Source organism: Sapajus apella, unplaced genomic scaffold, assembly GCF_009761245.1.
Source record: "Sapajus apella isolate SASKATOON/1434 unplaced genomic scaffold, GSC_monkey_1.0 scaffold71, whole genome shotgun sequence".
NCBI classification, from domain to species: Eukaryota; Metazoa; Chordata; class Mammalia; order Primates; family Cebidae; genus Sapajus; species Sapajus apella.
Window position 1 is genome coordinate 2,396,546 of NW_022437011.1, and position 18,481 is coordinate 2,415,026.

At 48.8% G+C, this 18,481-nt stretch overlaps 1 protein-coding gene across 3 annotated transcripts in view; it reads right to left on the bottom strand.

Moving 5' to 3' along the window:
• Positions 1-18,481, bottom strand: part of AFAP1L1 (actin filament associated protein 1 like 1) — a 69,734-nt gene that overhangs the window by 28,383 nt on the left and 22,870 nt on the right. For 2 of the 3 annotated variants that reach the window (XM_032250272.1, XM_032250271.1), the window contains exons 2-9: positions 14,477-14,605; positions 13,768-13,851; positions 12,928-13,025; positions 11,648-11,756; positions 7,791-7,889; positions 6,586-6,797; positions 4,357-4,536; positions 2,334-2,423 (exon numbers count right to left, since the gene is read on the bottom strand). In XM_032250272.1, coding sequence (XP_032106163.1) covers positions 2,334-2,423; positions 4,357-4,536; positions 6,586-6,797; positions 7,791-7,889; positions 11,648-11,756; positions 12,928-13,025; positions 13,768-13,851; positions 14,477-14,605 — 1,001 coding nt within the window. Of the gene's footprint in view, positions 1-2,333; positions 2,424-4,356; positions 4,537-6,585; positions 6,798-7,790; positions 7,890-11,647; positions 11,757-12,351; positions 12,444-12,927; positions 13,026-13,767; positions 13,852-14,476; positions 14,606-18,481 lie in introns of those variants that run through there. The other variant, XM_032250273.1, reaches the window with a different exon arrangement.

An 18,481-nucleotide genomic window follows, 5' to 3' on the forward strand; every position in this document is an offset into this window, starting at 1 on the left:
CACCCACCTAAGAAGGTAGAATTACAGAGCTCTGAGGTCCCAAAGCCTTTCCTACCAAGATCCTCTCAAATCAGAATCAGGGATGCTTCACCATCAGCATAGCACCAGGGGAACAGGGAGAACAGGAGAGCATGTACTCCTCTCAATTTCCGAAGGGCTTCAAACATGACACTTGTCAGAAAGGGGACAGAACCATCAAGTATAAAGAATCACCTCTTCAAACTGTGAAACAGAAGTTATGGCTCCATGTGTTCTGCAATGGTGTAGAGATGGCAAGTTTTTCACCAAGATAGATAATAAATACAAAGAAGTACTGGGAGCCCTTTGGAATTAACTCGATGATTCCATGGAGAAACAGACCCACCAATATCATGTCCTCACCCTCACTCTCCACCCAAAATAACACCCTGAACATTCTAGTTACCCTCCCCGTGGACACTCAGCCACAGGAAAGCTCAACTCTACAAGCTTACCTCTTCCTCTACACATCCTCCAAGCTGCACCACAGCATGCACTGGCAAGTGTGTGCACACACACTCATGCACACTGACACTGTCAACGCTGCTTTCCCTCTGGCCTCACTAATGGCAAAGGCTAAATGAGGATAGGGCTGAGCTTCTCCTGCAGCCTGGGCACATGAATACCCATCTTCCACTCCCGGTGACTCTGCCTGATTCCATACCTTTGCTTCTGTTTCCTCCCCTCGGCCCACCTCTACCTCAGTGAAATCTTGCCTGTGCTTCAAGACTCAACATAGGTTCCCATCTTCCCTCACCCTTGTCATCCCTACAGCCAGCGTGAGCCCCTGTTCCACTCATTGTAGCTTTCTGGGATACTCTAATAGGCTGGTGGACTCTCCTTTCTCTCTGAACTCAACCACACTGGCTGTTTTCATTTCCAGGCTTCCTGCTCCTGCGCCTTTTCCCTCTGCTTACAATGCCTTTTCCCTCCCCTTCCCTGCTAATTTTTCATCTTCATCTGAAATGTCACTTCCTCAGAGAAGCCTTCCTGGAGCTCTGAGGCAGGAGCAGGGCTCCTGACACACACTCTCAGGGTACCTGGTACTTTTCCCTCCTAGCACTCACACAGCTTGCCATTTATAAGTCCGTGTGACTATTTGATTCATGCCTGCTTCCTACTGGGCTGGAAGGGCTGCGAGGGCAGGGCTTGCCTCTGTTTGTGTTTAGACTGCATCTCAGTGGCTAGCACAGTTCCTGGAGTGCCCCAGATACTCAACAAGTACCTGTCAATCAGGTGCTCAGGATCCTGGCCTTAAGAGGTGGCGTGGCACAGTCATCAAGAACTACAGTGTCTGGGTACAAATCCTGGCTACGTTTCTGATTTACTATGTGACCTTGGGCAAATCTCTGTCTCAGCTTTCTCCCCTGAAAAGGTAACTACCCAGAGAGTTGTTATGGAAATCACCTGAGTTAATACACGTAAAGCATTTAGTACACTGCAGCGCATGCAGTCACAATCTATAAATACTAGCCTTGATTATATCATGTAAGGCGTGTCGGTGGGTCTTAAGCCTTCGCCTCGACTGTCATGCTCATTAAGGGGAGGACTTGGGTCCAGGGCCCTTTGTTACCCACAATAACTGGCAATCTGCAGGCACTGGGACATATTTGCCAACAGCCTGAACAACTGGCTAATGCCTGCTTCTCTCATCTTCCAAACATGAGAAGGCACACTCCTTCTCTTTCTTTCTTCTCTCTCGCTCTCTCTTTTCTTTCTCTTTCTTTTTTCTGAGACAGGGTCTCACTCTGTTGCCCAGGATGGAGTGCAGTGGTGCCATCATGGCTCACTGCAGCCACCACCTGCCAGGCTCATGCAATCCTCCTACCTTAGCCTCCTGAGTAGTTGGGACTAAAGGCACATGCCACCACACCTGGATAATTGTTTTGTAATTTTTTTTGTTTTAGAGATGAGGTCTCACTATGTTGTCCAGACTGGTCTTGAACTCCTGGGCTCAAGTGATATGCCCACCTTGGCCTCCTAAAGTGCCGGGATTATACACCCTCCTTTTCTAATTGACAAATTTCAACTTATTTGTCATGGCACAATTGAAATGTGACCTCCTCCTGTCCTGGCAGGGTGAGTCACTTCTTCTCTGGCTTGTACTGCACCTTGGGCATGGGCACTCATTTGTTCATGCATTCATGGATTCAGGAGACATTTATTAAATACCTACAGTTATGCCAGCTCTGTGCTGGGCACCTATAGTTTGGCAGGTGCCTGGCTTTCCCCCCAGCCAGGGAGTTCCCCTGGGTTGAGCCAGTGTTAAGTGGCCACTGCCTGGCCCCGGGAAGACCTAGTGCAGACAGATATACCTTGTCCAGGTCCAGCTTGCACAGGACAGGGGATCTGGGGACCTCCACTCCTTCAGCTCCCCCAACTGGCTTGCTCACTTCTCGGATGACCTGTGAAGAGGACACACAGCTATGAACAGGTGGGCAGGAAAGCTGTGGATACAAAGGAAGAATGGGGTTTATGTGGTGAAGGCCATAGAACAGAGGGTCAGGGCCACTGTGGGGAAGAGATGGGCTGACACAACCCCTGCACGTGTGTGGGGCACATCAGGGTTTGTAAAGGCTTTCTCCCATATCTGTCCCCTGGGTTGAAAAGATACAAGGATAGGGACCAAGAGGTTTATTGCTACTTAGTTGTGTGGTCTTGGAAGAGCTACTTCCCTGCTCTGGGCCTTAGTGGCCACATCTGTAACATGGGAATGATACTAGTCCTCTGCTTCCCTCCTTGGGTTACCTGAAGACAGTGGGACCATGGATGTGAAGAGTGATGGGAGCCATAAAGCCTCACAAGGGTGAGGGACCTGCTTCTGTGACCATGTGCACCTTTATAGCAACCTATAGGGTGGCTGGAGTTATCACCTCCATCTCCTAAAGGCATCCACTCGCTCGCCAAGGCCACACAGCGATAAGCATGAGATCAGGAAATAATCACAGCCACCATTTGTTGCTCACTTATCTGGTGGCTCTTTGTGGATTATCTCGTTTTATCCCCTAGCAGCCTTGTGAGCCCCGAGTTCCAGCTTAGGATGATGAGCCTTGTAGAGGGGAAGCCACCTGTTAGCGGGCAGCAGAGCCAGGAACTAAATGCAGGCAGGACGGCTGCCCACTGTTAGCCTCTGGGCTAACGGCCACCCAGGATCGATGTCAAGGCAGGTCTCTTTTAACTCCAGTCTAGGGCTCCGTGTGCTGACCCAACCAGCCCCTGTAGTGTACAGGCTCCCCCAGCAGGCAGGTTCTCTCCCTTCCTTCCCTCCTGAGACAAAAGAAACACCAAATGTTCCATCAGGAGGGCCGGTTATCACAGGAAGGAAGGGGCTGGGTGGGGAAGGAGGTGTTTGGTTTCATTGTTCCAGCAGGAAGATCAGAGGAAGACAGGAGGTGTCAGAGTGAAGTAGAGGCAGTGCAGGGATAAGGGAATGTGAGTGGGGCATCACTGTCATCCGACGGTAATTACTGACAGTTACTACACGCTCACTGCCTGGCAGGCACTGTGCCAAGTGCTCTCCAGAATCCTTCCAAGGACCATTTCACAGATGAAAAAAACAGGCACAGGGAGGCAAAGTCATTTGCAGAAGGTCACACAACCAGTAATTGCCACTTAGGCCTGGGGCTTGAACTCAAGTGTGGGTGCCACGAAGTCCCTCCTCCCATGTCATCACTATGGCTTCCTGCCTATGGCCTTTGGAGTAGATTTACTTCTTAGCTTCAAATCCATGCTCCAACCACTTTGGTTGTGTGGCCTTTGGCAAATCACATACGTTCTCAAAGCTGTGTCTTAGTTTCCTCATCTGTGAAATGGGAACAATGATATTTTTGTCCCATTTTGAAGCATAAATGAGGTCATGCCTGTAAAGTTCTTCGCACAATGCATGGCACAAAGTAAGTGCTCATTACGTGGTAACTCTCATTGTTCCATGTAGCTGCAGAGGCAGAAGCTGGCCCATGGGTGGTCATTACAAGATGTACATTTCAGGCAAGGAAGGATTTTTTTGTTGTTTCGCTTGTCTAATGATGCAATCAGCTTCTTTTGTAGATAATAAGTTCCCAGTTCCAGGAAGTACACAAGGGCAGACTGAACAAGCTCACAGTAAGGATTGGAAAGGGAATTCAAATAACTAAAAGGAACACATGCTTCCAGCATGAAGTCTGCCTCTTGGAGATATCGAGGCCCATTTCCATACATAAGCTGTATCCACGCACAGGACACTTGGGCTCAGGTACTGAGCAAGAGTTCTTCCAGGGACAGGAGCCAGCTCTACTGAGGGCTGGCTTGGGGAAGAGAGAAAGGGTGGGAAGGCGGGAAGGTCAAGTGCAGGCCACATACCTTCAGCCACTCCTCGGCCTGCTCTCGGCTCTGCAGTGCCAGCACCAAGACCTCAGTAGCCCCCTGGGTGAAACGCAGCTCGTGCCTCTTGTGCCGGCTGTCCTTGGGCACGTAGATGACGCTGCACGCATCCAGAGCCAACCTTAGATGCGGCTGCCGGTCCTTGGAGCTTTTGTAACACTGCACAGGGAGAGAAAAGCATCAGGATCTTCTGAAGTAGAGGGTAGAGGAGGGAGACATCCTCACACAAAGGCTCCGGGGGAAGCCCGACCTCCCTTTAGAGACCTCCACCACCCAGCTGGGCCATGGGTACTGTGTGAGGACAGCTGAAGGGTCCAGGCCATTCACCCTGGAAGAGAAGCCTGGTGGGAAGAGGCATCTTTGGGTAATCTTTAGTCACAACTACCTATTTGGGAAGAGGCAGACTGTAGCACAATCCTAGGAACACCATGCTAGCCTAAAGAACTAGAGAAGAAATGGGCTGGCTTGGGAGGAAGCCAGTTAAAAATCCACCTGGCAGGAACTTGGGAGACAGAATTCTAGCAGAGATGGAGGATTGGCCTTGGCAAGTCAATAGTTTATGAATAATGATTCTTACTGCCCCATTTTTTTTGGTAATGAGGCCAGCATTACCTTCATACCAGAACCTGACAATAACATTATGAAAAAAGAAAATTATAGGCTAATTTCTCTCGTAACACAATTGCAAAAGCCCTGAACAAAATACTAGCAAATGGATTCCAGACGTATGTAAAAAGCAGCAACATCAAGGAACAGTTTCGTCTACAAACAACCGACAGCAAACGTCATTCTTAATGGTAAATTATTGTTATTATTATTTTTAGAGACTAGGTCTTGCTTTATCACCCAGGCTGGAGTGCAGTGGTGTGATCACAGCTCACTGCAGCCTCAAACTCCTGGGCTCAAGCAATCTTCCTGCCTCAGACTCCTGAGTAGCTGGAACTACAGGTGGAAACCACCATGTCTGGCTAATTAAAAAAATTTTTTTTGTAGAGATGGAGTCTTGCCTTGTTGCCCAGGCTAGTTTTGAACCCCTAGCTTCAAGTGATCCTCCTGCCTCAGCCTCCCAAAGTGCTGGGATTACAGGCATGAGCCACCATAACCAGCCTTAACAGTAACTTCCCTTTTGAACTCTAGACTGAGACAAGGATGTCTGCTCTCCCACTTCTGTTTGCATTGTGCTGGAGGTCCTAGCCACTGTAATATGTCGAGAAGAATACAGAAGGCGTAGGAATGGAAAGAGGTTTGTCATGTGTCTTGGACTAGTGCTGCCCTGGAGTGAGAAAAGGCCATGTTTCAGATGCATACATGTTGAGCAAGGCTTGTCAACAGATTTCTGGGGAGAGGAGCTACTCTCTTTCTGAAATTATGTTCATTGTCTTACTTTGCAATTAAAGGAGCTTTTCCTTTCATGACATGATAAGCTGAGAGATGGTAAATATAAAAAAACCCTTTTTTAAAAAGCAAGTAACAGAACGATGCGTGTTATAGGGGATTCCTTTTATAAAAGACAGATGTATGGAAATGAGGGTGGAAATGTGTACACTTAATAGTGGTTATCTCTTGGTCAATGACATTATTGACCTTTGGTCAGTAATTTTTTAAATCACTTTTCATTTGTTTTTCTGTAGTTTTATAAATAAGCACATTTACTTGCATAATGAAAAACAACACAGATTTAATGGCAAATTTTTTTTTTTGACAAAAAAAAAACCATGGTAAAGCTTATATCAGGTCTTTTTTTTTGTTTTTGAGATAGAGTCTCACTCTGTTGCCCAGGCTGGAGTGTAGTAGCACCATCTTGGCTCATGAGACCTTGGCCTTCCGGGTTCAAACGATTCTGCTGCCTCAGCCTCCCAAGTAGCTGGGACCATAGGTGCGTACTACCAGGCCTGGCTAATTTTTTGTATTTTTAGTAGAGATGGGGTTTCACCATGTTGCTCAGGCTGGTCTCCAACTTTTGACCTCAAGTGATAGACAGAGAGAGAGAGAGAGAGAGAGAGAGACAGAGAGAGGCTGTGTGTGTGTTTAAATTCTGCTCCAGTGGGGAAATGTCCTGTTCTCTTAGGAGCATGGCGACTTTGAGCTTCTGTGCACAAAGTCAAGATGGTTATGCCCAAGGCAGACACATCCACATGTATGTAGAGACCTATCCGTATGCAAGTCCATGTGAGGCCAAGAGGCACACGGTTGCTGCTGACCACTCACCAGGAGCTGGTCCTCCTTGATGACCATCAGCTGCTTGGCCCACTGCCCGAAACGCTTTTTCCGCAGCAGGAAGGCACATATCCTGCATTCCCTCACCAGGTGCATGGAGGCCTCCTCTGAGGGCCACTGGTGTCGGGGCTGCGGGCTCTTCCCTTCCTCCTCCTCTTCATCGTAGGACTCATAGGAGCTGCTCATTGCGTCAGAGTCATTGTCTGCAGGCGTCATGGGAAAGTTTCGTCACTGTGCTATCCTGGGGAAGCACTTTCTCACCCCTCTGAAGCCATCCCTGTGCTGGGGCCTGGGGCCAGGAAGGTGTGGGCATAAGGCATGACACTGATAATAACTAAGACCCCTACTTTTTTTTTTTAGATGGAGTCTTGCTCTGTCACTAGGCTGGAGTGCAGTGGTGTGATCTTGGCTCATTGTAACCTCTGCCTCCTGAGTTCAGGTGATTCTTCTGACTCAGCCTCCCAAGTAGCTGGGATACAGGCACCCACCACCACACCTGGCTAATTTTTTGTATTGTTAGTAGAGACAGGGTTTTACTATGTTGGCCAGACTGGTCTTGAACTCCTGACCTCAGGTGATCCACCCGTCTTGGCCTACCAAAGTGCTGGGATTACAGGTGCAAGCCACTGCACCTGGCTGGCCCCTACTTTTGCACTGTGTTGTGCTGATTTATCCCTTGTGTTGTGACTTGGTGACTTCCCTTCTCAGAGCTTCAGTGTCCTCGTCAGTTAAGTGATCAGAATAATTGATAGTCCTACTTCAGCTGGCTATTTGAAGACCAATGCATGGGCAGCGTTTAGCCAGGTGTTTGGCACCCAATAAATGCTCAATAAATTTCTGCTATTGTCATTACCCCTTCATCTTGACATCTCTTGTCTCTGGTTATTCTCACAACAACCCAGCAAATCTCCATTTTATAGATCAGGAAACTTGAGACTCAGCGAAAAGAAATGACTCATCTAAGATCCGTTACTAAGAGTCAGGGAAAGGGTTAGGTCCAGGCCTCCTGACTCCCATTCCAGTAGTCTTTCCACTGAGTGCTGGGGTCACCCAAAACAAGGGCTTTTGGGCCTCTCTGGAGGCCATGGCCTGGGTCAGAGGCTGGTGGGCACATGCACGCTAAGGACCAGGGCAAGTCCTGCTCCTTGCAAGGGCAGAAGCCCTGCCCAGCATCTGGACACCCGCCCGGTACTTACAGGAGCTCTTAAGCTCGCCGTTCACCCTGGTTGCTGGGTAGCTGCTGTCTGCGTCCTCATAGTAGCCATCCACAATCGAGTGGGCGGGGCTGTAGCCATCTGTGGGTTGTCAGAAAGCTGTATTTTGGAGAAATGCAGGCAGACTGCAGGGGGGCAGGACTAGGGGAGACCCTGACACCCACGCTCCTCCTCAGGGAAGAGACCGCAGGTGCTCTGAGCAGCTCTGGCCAGGGTATGAGGCCTCCTCCCTGCGTCTCGTCTGTTCTAACTCCCCATAGTCCCTCTGCTCCTGTCACCAGAAACTGCCCTGCTGGGCTATCATATCTCCCGGCCTGTGTTCATGTTGTTGCCTGTGCTCTCTTATCTTCTACTGAGGACTTCTACTCATCTGTTAAGACCCAGATCAAAGATCTTTCCTCTGACTTTCTCAGGCAGTGAGTGGTCAGCTCCTCCTCAGTGACCCCAGAGCATAGCATTGTGCCTGGTGTGTGTGTGTGTGTTGGTCACAGCTCAGATTTCTGCACTGCAGGGAGCGATGTACCAGCTGCCTGGGCTGAGACCTCCCTCCCTGTTCTGCCTTCTCATCTTCTTCCACCTCAGCCCTTCCTCTCACTTCCTAATACATCTGCTCCCTCTTCTTGTGAAAATCATTCACCTTCTAAACCTCTGGGACTGCAAAGAAAGAACTGGACTAGAGGAGATAATATCGCACATAATAGTGATTGCAACGATCTGTGCGGATTTTTACAACAACTTCCCATTTGGAGCTGGGAGGTAGTGCGGTGTGATGCCAGAGTTAGTGGGATGTGTCAAGCTGTATTCTGTGTCAGAATCACCTGGGAGTTGTTTGAAAATGCAGACCCCTGGGCTGTATCCCCAGAGATTCTGGTTCACTGGAGTGGGCTGGGCTGAGCAATCTGCATTAAAAATGACTAATAGGAAAATCCTAAACATACGTACAAACTATATTGAACTCCAATGAGATGGGACAAATTTATTTAATAATTATTTAGAAAGGTTATTTTGATGCAGGCAGTCCCTGGAACCTACTTTGAGGTTCAGATGGTTAAGAGCATGTACTTTGGGATCACTCAGAGTTGAGTTCAAATCCTACCTTTATCATTTACTGAGTGACCTCAAAAAGAAAAGTCCTCATTTCAGATTCTTGATCTGTAAAGTGACCTGAGCAGTTCCCACCTTGGCTTAGTGGTACAATGCATGCCAATTCTCAGGACAGCGCCTGGCACACACAGCACACTAAACAAATGCCAGCTGTTATTACTGTGATTGTCTCCTTTGATTCCCACAAGGCGGGGAGGCAGATATCAGTTCCATTTTACAGACAAGAAACAAGCCACACAGTTTGCTGGTGACAGAACCTGGATCAGAACTGAGAGTGCCTGCTCAGGGGATGGCGCACATCCCCCACTCCAGGAAGCCTTCCTTCACCCAGTCCAACTCACTCTCATAGCACACTGCTCTTCAGAACGCTGCTCTGGGCTTCTAGCCTCTCCTGCACATCTGTTTCCTGAGGGCAGCAGCACTGACATTCTCAGTGACTGGGACACCCAGTTCTATCTCCCAAGTGAGGCTTGGAGCTCGCCTTTCCAGCAGGTACCCTGAGGCCTCAGACACTGGACATCTCTGGGAGGTGAACAGGGGTGTCAGGGTTAAAAGTGTGATGTGGGGAAGGGTGAGGGGGCATGGGAACACATTGCTAAGACACCTGGTAGGGCTGGACGCTGTGCGTGAGAGGAAGGATACTCCCTGAGGGGCTTGGCGTGCTCTCCCTGGACAGGGTTCCCTGCCCTTCCTGAAGCCCTCCCTTTCCTTCTGCCCCAGGATTCCAGCTGCTTCTGGGAGGTGGCTTCTCTGCCTTGTCTGAGAGGGAAGTGAGCTCTCTGGGGAGGTGAAGGGGGACTAGAAAGTAGTGGTGGCTGCAAACACTGTGAATGCACTAAATGCCACTTGTTGGACCGTTTGAAATCGTGGAATAGTTAATCTTACACGTATTTTACCACAACAAAAAAATTCACCCATGGTAAAAATCACAAACAGTAACACAAAAGTATGAATGAAAAAATATGTTCCCTTTACCCATATTTCTATTAATTTCCCACAGGAAAATCCTATTAATAGTTCCTTGCATATCCTCAAAAAATTGTTAAAATGGATGTATGCATGTGTGTATGGGTGTGTGTGTGTACCCTATTTTAAAAAACAAATGGAATTGTTGTATACAGTATTCTGTGTTTGATGTTTTCAATGACAAATCAAACAGATCTGTCTATGCTGATCTGTCTGTGCCGATCAAGCAATTCTCCTGCCTCAGCCTCCCGAGTAGCTGGGACTACAGGCACACGCTACCATTCCCAGCTAATTTTTGTACTTTTAGTAGAGATGGGGTTTCACCACATTGGCCAGGATGGTCTTGATCTCCTGACCTCGTGATTTAGAATTGATTAGATCAATTCTAAAATGAATTCATCAGCACAGACAGATCTATTTGATTATTTTTTGGCGGTTGGAGAACATTTCACTGTGCTGCTGAATGACAGAGTAGCATAATAAACAAACGTTATCTTATACAAATTCAACTACTCATTCTGAGCCATCCAAACATGAGCATATAGTTTCTTATATGTAATGTTAAGTCCTTTTACCCAAACAAGTGACTTCATCTGCTCTTCATTCAAAAGAACATCCATGTGTTACAGTGCTGGAGGAGACCAGTGAAAAGATCACAGGCTCTCCTTTATGGCCAGTTAAGAGATTTTCAGTGGTAACTTGTACCAGTGCTCACTAAATCATTTTATTGCACCCAGCTCCTAGTAAAAATATATACATATCTTTATGTTTATTTTTGTATGTTATATACTTATATGTAATTTTTTTTAACAAATATGCTATTATCAGATTATAAATACTACAAAACATTTACATGGAATTTATTAAAAGATGTGTTGAACTAAACAGAAGTAAAGCTTCTGATATTTTCTGCCTACATCATCTTATGAACCCCTGGGTCCCCCCGCTCTACTCTGACAACCTGTGGTTTAGACCACGTGCTTTTTATTTTTATTTATTTATTTATTTTGAGACGGAGTTTCGCTCTTGTTACCCAGGCTGGAGTGCAATGGCGCGATCTCGGCTCACCGCAACCTCCACCTCCTGGGTTCAGGCAATTCTCCTGCCTCAGCCTCCTGAGTAGCTGGGACTACAGGCACGCGCCACCATGCTCAGCTAATTTTTTGTAGTTTTAGTAGAGACGGGGTTTCACCATGTTGACCAGGATGGTCTTGATCTCTTGACCTTGTGATCCACCCGCCTCAGCCTCCCAAAGTGCTGGGATTACAGGCTTGAGCCACCGCGCCCAGCACGTGCTTTTTATTTTATGCATTGACCTGACAACCGCATCCACCTGTAGGATGTGATTCTACTGAAACGATTTCACCACGCACTCTAGAGGAGTGCTTGGGTTGCCAGTTTTAGTAGGGGGAGCAGTATAGTGGTGGTCATCTGTGGAGCTGCCTCCTAGCACACTGACACGGGTGTATCTGGTTCCTTTTTTTTAAGGGTGGAAGAACCGAGATCCAGAGAGGGCAAGGGGATTTTCCAAGGCCACAGAAATCTGGGACTAGAACCCAAGCCCCCAGCCCCTGGGGCCACACCCAATGGTCCACCCTGACTGTCACTGAAGAGGCCAGGTGCCCAGGGAAGCTTCTCCTCAGCCAATGGTGACATGGTTGGGATGGTGACAGGCTTGCAGCTCCAGCTCCCGCAGGACACAGAGGAACTTAGATCTGGCTTCTCAGGGAGGGGAAGTCCCCAGCCCCACCAAGGGGACCAGAACTTACTGTGGGAACTGATGTACTCAGGAGACTTGCCGGGTCCCAGAGGAAGGGCTTCTTCATAGTAGTCCTCAGGGGGAGGCTTGTTGGGGAGCGGTGGAGGCAGGTCGGCTGCCTGCAAGGGAACAAAAAAGAGGGCTAGGGGAGCAGAGCAGGGTGGGGAGAGGGAGGCTGAGGGAGAAGAAGGCAGGAGCTTGTGGAAGGCAGGAGGCAGTCTGAATGCGAAGCCACACTTTTTAATAGAATTTCAGAGCTGGCAAATCCCTAGGGCATATTTATCCAGTGCTTCTTAACCCCAAATTTTTAATCATCAGGGCTCCCCTGGAATGTCTGCAAGTTTTGTGGACTGCCAAACAGTAGTAGTCATACTTTTTATGGAGCACATACAGAATTACCAAAAGCTACTGTGAGCTCTGCACTACTCTGTAACCACATCTGCACACACACGAGGTGCGGTAGGACAAGCAAGCGTGAACCCTGTTCTTTAGTGAGGCAGGACCACCTGCGGCTGAGTACTGAGCGACTGGGCCAGGGGAACCCTGGTTTTACAGCTAAGTTCTGCCACATGTGAGTAGTGGGACATAGGGCATATCACTCATTCTCTCTGAGCCTCAGTTTCCTCATCTGTAAAATGGGGATAACAATCATGCCAACCTCACTGAGTTGCTGTCAGCATGTAAAGGACATAGTAAGTTGTTAGTGACTGGTACCATTGCTGGTGATGATGGCAATGAATTATACAGCTGACAAAGCTTCTTGCGATTATGAGCCCCTTGCTGTAATTCCATGGCCCCAAGGTTGGGCATCCTACATCTGGTCCAGTCTTTCATTCTGTAGGTGAAAAACTCAGGCTCAGAGAAGAAAAGCGACTCGCCCAAGGCTACACAGCAGTGTCACAGGGCAGGCAGAGGTCACCCAACTCCTGGTCCAGAGCTTTTCCTATAGCCTGGCTTATGTTATGCAATAGAAGTTGCAGTGGTGATGTCCTTTGGGCCTGAGGGCACAGCCAAGTTCACCACATTCCCCCTGCTCAGCACAAACAGTGACTTCCCAGTCAGGAAGGTGGCAAAATAAAAAATAAAAGAAATAAGGAAAATAACATACACTGAGCATGTCACAGGCCATTGAAATGTTCACACAGTGCTGCCTGTGCCCTCACCCAAACCTGAGAGAGACAACAGGGTCCGGAACTGCCAGGAGGGCACCCAGCATGAAGGGGAGAGCTTCCCTTGCCTCCTCCTGAGGGACAGAGGCCCTGAGGTATGGGAACCCAGGTCATGACTCACGTTTCTCAGGCATGGGCTCTTGGCTGGCTCAGGGCTGGCTCCTTTGCTGGGCTCCCCCTCATCCTCCGGCATGTTCTGAAGGTCACTCAGGTCACAGTCTACACATGGTTAGGCCATTGGGCAGAGAAAGCCAAGGATGAGCAGCCCAGCCCAGAGGAAGAGGGCTGGATTTGGGGTCAGGAGGCCTGAGTGTGAGGTTGGGCTCCACCACCCCTCCATTAATAACCTTAAGCAAATGACTTATGAGTCTGAAACTCATCTGTTTGCTGGCCGCAATGATGTCTGCCTTGCCTGTCTTCTAGGATTGTAGGGAGGATCAAATAAAATCATATTTGTTATGGTACTTCGGAAATCTTTGAGGGTTATGTTATGAAGGCACAATGTGCTCCCTGTCTATGAGTCCCCAGTACTCTCTCGCTGAGGCCTGTAGCTTTCTTTCTATGTCGAACAGGGCTGCCTTCCCTCAGGAAGGGGCTAGGACAGCAGGTACTCTGCATGCAGCCACGCAAGCTCTCATTTCTGCTGAGCCACTGCACCATTCAGCCCAGTGTCTCTGGTGGTAATCACCTGGGTGTGGCCGGCAAGGAAACAACCTAATGTGCCATGGCTTCTTTGGACTGCATGGCCATCCTGACCACTCCTCAAATCTCTAAGATGAATTCCTATTCCCATGCAGACTTTGATTAGACTTTCAGAGCTGGCAGAGCCCAGAGGGGCCAAGGACTTGCCCAAAGCGAATTAATGATGTTAGAGCCAGGCCCAGTGCAGTCCTGGGACCCTGCCACATACACAGGGAGAGAGGGATGGCTCTGTAGCTGAGGCTGAGAGAGGGTCACTTACCAAATTCTTCAAAAAGGGACTCCACGAAGCTGGGCCCCGAGTGGAGGTCTGCTGTGTTCACATATAGGTAGGAGACCTCCTTTGCTGTGAGGAAGAAGGGGGACATGCCAGCTGTGAAGGTGGAGGGGTCAGGTCTCCCCCACCCCACTCATATTTCTAGCCCACACGGGACACAGTGCTCAGTTTGCAAAATGCATTCACGTCCTAAATTATTTCACTGGTTTTCGAACTTTTAGTTTTTACAATGTTATTGAAGATCTCTTTCTCTAAGTAAAAGGATGCCCAGAAGCCCAGCATGGAAACAGATTACTGAGGCTGCCAGGCTTATGTGAGGTTGTGTGTGTGTCATGTGTCAGGTGTGGTGGATGTGTGTGGGGCATGGGAGCATGTAGAGTTGTGTGAGGGGCTGTGTGTGTTTGTGTTGTAGATCATGTATGTGCATGTGTGTGTGGAGGGCGGGGGTAGAGAAGTACAAAGAGCACAGCCAGGGCTGTGGGTGGGGAGGTAGGGCTCTGGCGGAGGAGGACACTGGGCAAGAGCATGCATAAAATGCATTGGTGGCTGTGTCCAGCGCTTAGCTTTCCTCCTGCAGCAGCCCCTGGGGTGGGGGTGGGGCAGACGGTTCCTGCATGTTTTTGAGTCGGGGTGAAGAGAGGTTTTGTTGTCCTGCATAAGCAGTGCTCTTCCGGGATGGCTGCTGGTGGCTGACCTGGAAGGGGCTGCAGGCTCTGCAGGATGGAGGCCACGGCCATCTTCTTCTCCAGGGCGGTATCGCTGAGGTACTCGTGGTCCAGGAGGCTGAGCAGCCCAGTGAGCTCTGGGAGCAGCTGCTCCAGCACTGCGGAGGAAGGCAGATGGGCACAGTCACAGCTCTGTGTCTGGGAGCCTGGCCCCCCACCACCTAGAGGAGGGTGGCAGGGGAGAGAGGGCAGGTCCAGGTGGGCAGGCAGACCTGGGGGCTCTCAGCTGTCCCAGCACTGTCTACTCGCTCCCATGGGAGGGTCCTGCTCAGGTAGTCCTGTGGTGTTTCTTTGGGTCTCCTCCCCATTCTACCTCAGATGGCCTTGGCCCAAGGACTGGACCTCCCCAGGCTCACCTGGCAACGCTGAGCCCAGGCAGCCCCAAGCAGAGGCTCTCAGGCCTCCCTCTGTTCCAAATTGCCCTCTACTTTGCTGGACCAGGGTCCTTTCTCACTGCAGCTCAAAGCTCAGCACAGGTCTCAGGCCGGAGCCCCTGGCCATCCAGGACACAGGCAGGAAAGGGAGCCTTCCTGTCCCATCAGTTCATGTGCTTCAATCTCTGGAACCTTCTGTTTCCGGTGCCTTGGCCACAGCCAAACTAAACATTAACCCTTCTCACTCCATGCTACCATTGCCATTCTTTCTTTCCATGTGACACCAGTGCTTCTCAAACTTGAGTGTGTGTAAGAATTACCTGGGGATCTTGTCAAAATGCAAATTCTGGTTCAGGAGGTGTGGGGTGGGATCTGAGATTCTGCATTTCTGACCTGTGCCCAGCTGCAGCTGATGCTAGTGGTCCAGGACCATGCTGAGTTGCAAGAACACAGAGTGCTTTAAAGGACTGCGACATGCCAAGATCATGATGTCATTGATGTCTCCCTGTCCCAAAAAGTAACTTGGAACTTGGTTTGCCTTAGAGCCAAAGAGCAGCTTCATCACAGTAGTATTGTCCTGCTTTGCAACCCACTAAGTACTTACGCATGATAATAGAAGCTAACCTGTGCTGAACAATCATTATCAGTTGTGTTCAGCCCTTTTACATTTTATTGTCTCATTTAAATCTCATATCAAGCATTTTATTAGCTCCATTATATGGAGGATGAAACTAAAGCTCCAGGAGGATAAATACCTTCTCCAGGATCACACAGCTAGCAGAGCCTACAGTGAAGCTGCTTTCTTCATTCACTTCTTTTAACCACAGAGATATACTGACTCACAGTATTTGTTTTGCTCCTACCAACAAGTTTTGAGGTAGGTCTCATGATCACCCCTACCTTGTAGATGAAGACACTAAGGCTCAGAGAAGATAAATAACTTGCTTGAAGTTGCACAGAGGCAAGAAGAAAAGCCAGGACTTCAGCTCCAGCCATGACTCCTAACTCCATGTGCTGTTCCCCACCCTGGGCCCTCCTGAGGAAACAGGACACACTGACCTGGAGCTGCAGGGCCTGGAGGTGTAGAAGGAGATACAGCACCATGCAGAAGACAATAGGCCCTGGAGCCAGATTGCCTGGGTTCAAATTCAGGCTCTATCATTCATTAGCAAATCACTTAACCTGTGGGTGATTCAGTTTCCTCCTTTACAGGGGGGATAATAACAGCATCTGCCTCACAGGGTGGCTGTGAGAATTAATGACACCAGGCATGCAAAGGGCCTTACCCGGCACAGAGCGAATGCTCACCACAAGTCAGCTATTCTTGCTGTCAATGAAGAATTTACGGCACTGATCTGTGCTGATCCCTGAGTGCCTGCCTCCCTTGGCAGGCTGTGAGGCTCTAGGAGAAATGGACTGGACTGTGAATCTCTGCTTCCTTATCATCTAGTCTGGGGCCTGCTCAGTGTGGGTGCTCTTCATGTGTCTGACAAGAGAGGAATGAACAGATGACCACACTAGGACCTTCTTTTAAATATAAACCTGAGTATAGATAGTGATCCTTGTTAGGAAAGCATGATGCTGCCGTGTCTCTGTGGCAATCCATCACCACCCCAAACTTGTTGACAAGGAGCTGAAGGCTGATATGGGCAGCTCCTATCTCATGTGCACTCTCAGCTGCTGGGCACTGAGGGAGGGGCTTTCTGTGCATTTTTCCATCCAATCCCCAGGACACATCTGTGGGCAGTCCTTTTGGGACTGCCAATGTCTATTTTTCAGAAGATGACACAGGCTGGGACAGCTATGGGACGGTGGCACAGCTTGAGAGGTGGAGCCAGGCTGATTCCAAGTCTGTGTGATCCCTAGAGATCAGAGTGGCATAACTCTGGTGGGGGCGCTGCTCCCCTCCAGAGCTCAGGTGAAAGGTCCCTGGAGATCCTGCAGCCTCCAGGGCCTGAGCCCCCACCATGCCACATATACACGTGTTCTGGATGGATATGTTTCCCTCTTTAAAGCAGGTAATCATTTAAAATCATTTTAGCCAAACTTTAGCTGTTTTTAAGGAAATCTTTTCAAATGGAATCACAAACCTCTCTGGCGCCCTCAACAGACACACTGATATGACTTGGCTGTGTCCCCACCCAAATCTCATCTTGAATGTAGCTCCTATAATCCCCATGTGTCATGGGAGGGACCCAGAGGGAGGTAATTGAATCATGGAGTCATTTATCCCCTTGCTGCTGTTCTCGGGATAGTGAGTGAGTTCTCATGAGATCTGATGATTTTATTAGGGGCTTTTCCCATTTTTGCTCAGCACCGTTCTCATGAGATCTGATGGTTTTATTAGGGGCTTTTCCCATTTTTGCTTGGCACCTCTCCTTGCTGCTGCCATGTGAAGAAGGACATGTTTGCTTCCCCTTGATTGTAAGTTTCCTGAGGGATCCCCAGCCATGCTGAATTGCGAGTCAATTAAACCTCTTTCCTTTATAAATTACCCAGCCTCAGGTATGTCTTTAATAGCAGCGTGAGAACAGACTGATAGCACACCAAATGTTGGTTAACTCAATTCCAAAGCATTTGCTGGGCACTAATTATGTGTCAGCCTGGCCCCTGGGTAGGGATTAGAAAAAATAAATAAGAGATTGTTCCAATTGTCCCAATGAACATTCTCTCGCTGCCTCTTACACACACACACGTGTACTCTCTCATACGTAACTACTCACAAGCGAGGCCACAGCAGATGCAAGAAGGCAGTCGCAGGTGGCCTGGGAGCACTCCTGTGGCCTGCAGCCACGACTCACATGACATCTCTCTGCTTTTCCACAGGATGTTATAGCTCAGGGGTGCACTAGACTGTTTATCCCTATACCAGTCATTCTGAAACTTTTTGGTATCATGGTCCTTTTATACTTTTAAAAATTATTGGGGCAGACGTGTTGGCTCATGTCTGTAATCTCAGTATTTTGGGAAGTCGAGGTGAGCCAATCACTTAAGCTCAGGAATTTGAGACCAGACTGGGCAACATGGTAAAACACTATCTATAAAAAATGAGCTGGGAGTGGTGGCATGTGCCTGTAGTCCTAGCTACTTAGGAGGCCACGGTGGAAGGATCGCTTGACGCTGAGAGGTAGAGGTTGTAGTGAGTCCTGACTCTGCCACTGCACTCCAGCTTGGGTAAAAGAGCAAGACCCTGTCTTAAAAAAATTGTTGAGGGCCCCAAATTGCTTTTGTTTTATGTGGGTTGTATCTATCAATATTTACTGTATTAGCATTAAAACTGAGAAATCTATGAAACACAAGAACACGCAGATACTTATTCCACTAGCCTTCAAAGTTACCAATTCATCACAGGTTGTGCTTGGAAAACTCCACTGTAAACTTGTAGAGAACAGGAGCGAAAATGTATATAATGTCTTAGTACTACATAGAAGCTGTTTGGACCTTACAAACCCCTGAAAACACCTTGGGGACTGCCCCCAGACAGCCCTCTCATCCCTAGCTGCGCTTTAAAAACTGCTGCCCCCCAATGAATGACTAATTGCTAAACTTTTTGGGTTTTTTTGATCTGTCCCCCCACCCTTTTCCTTCCTTCCTTTCCCC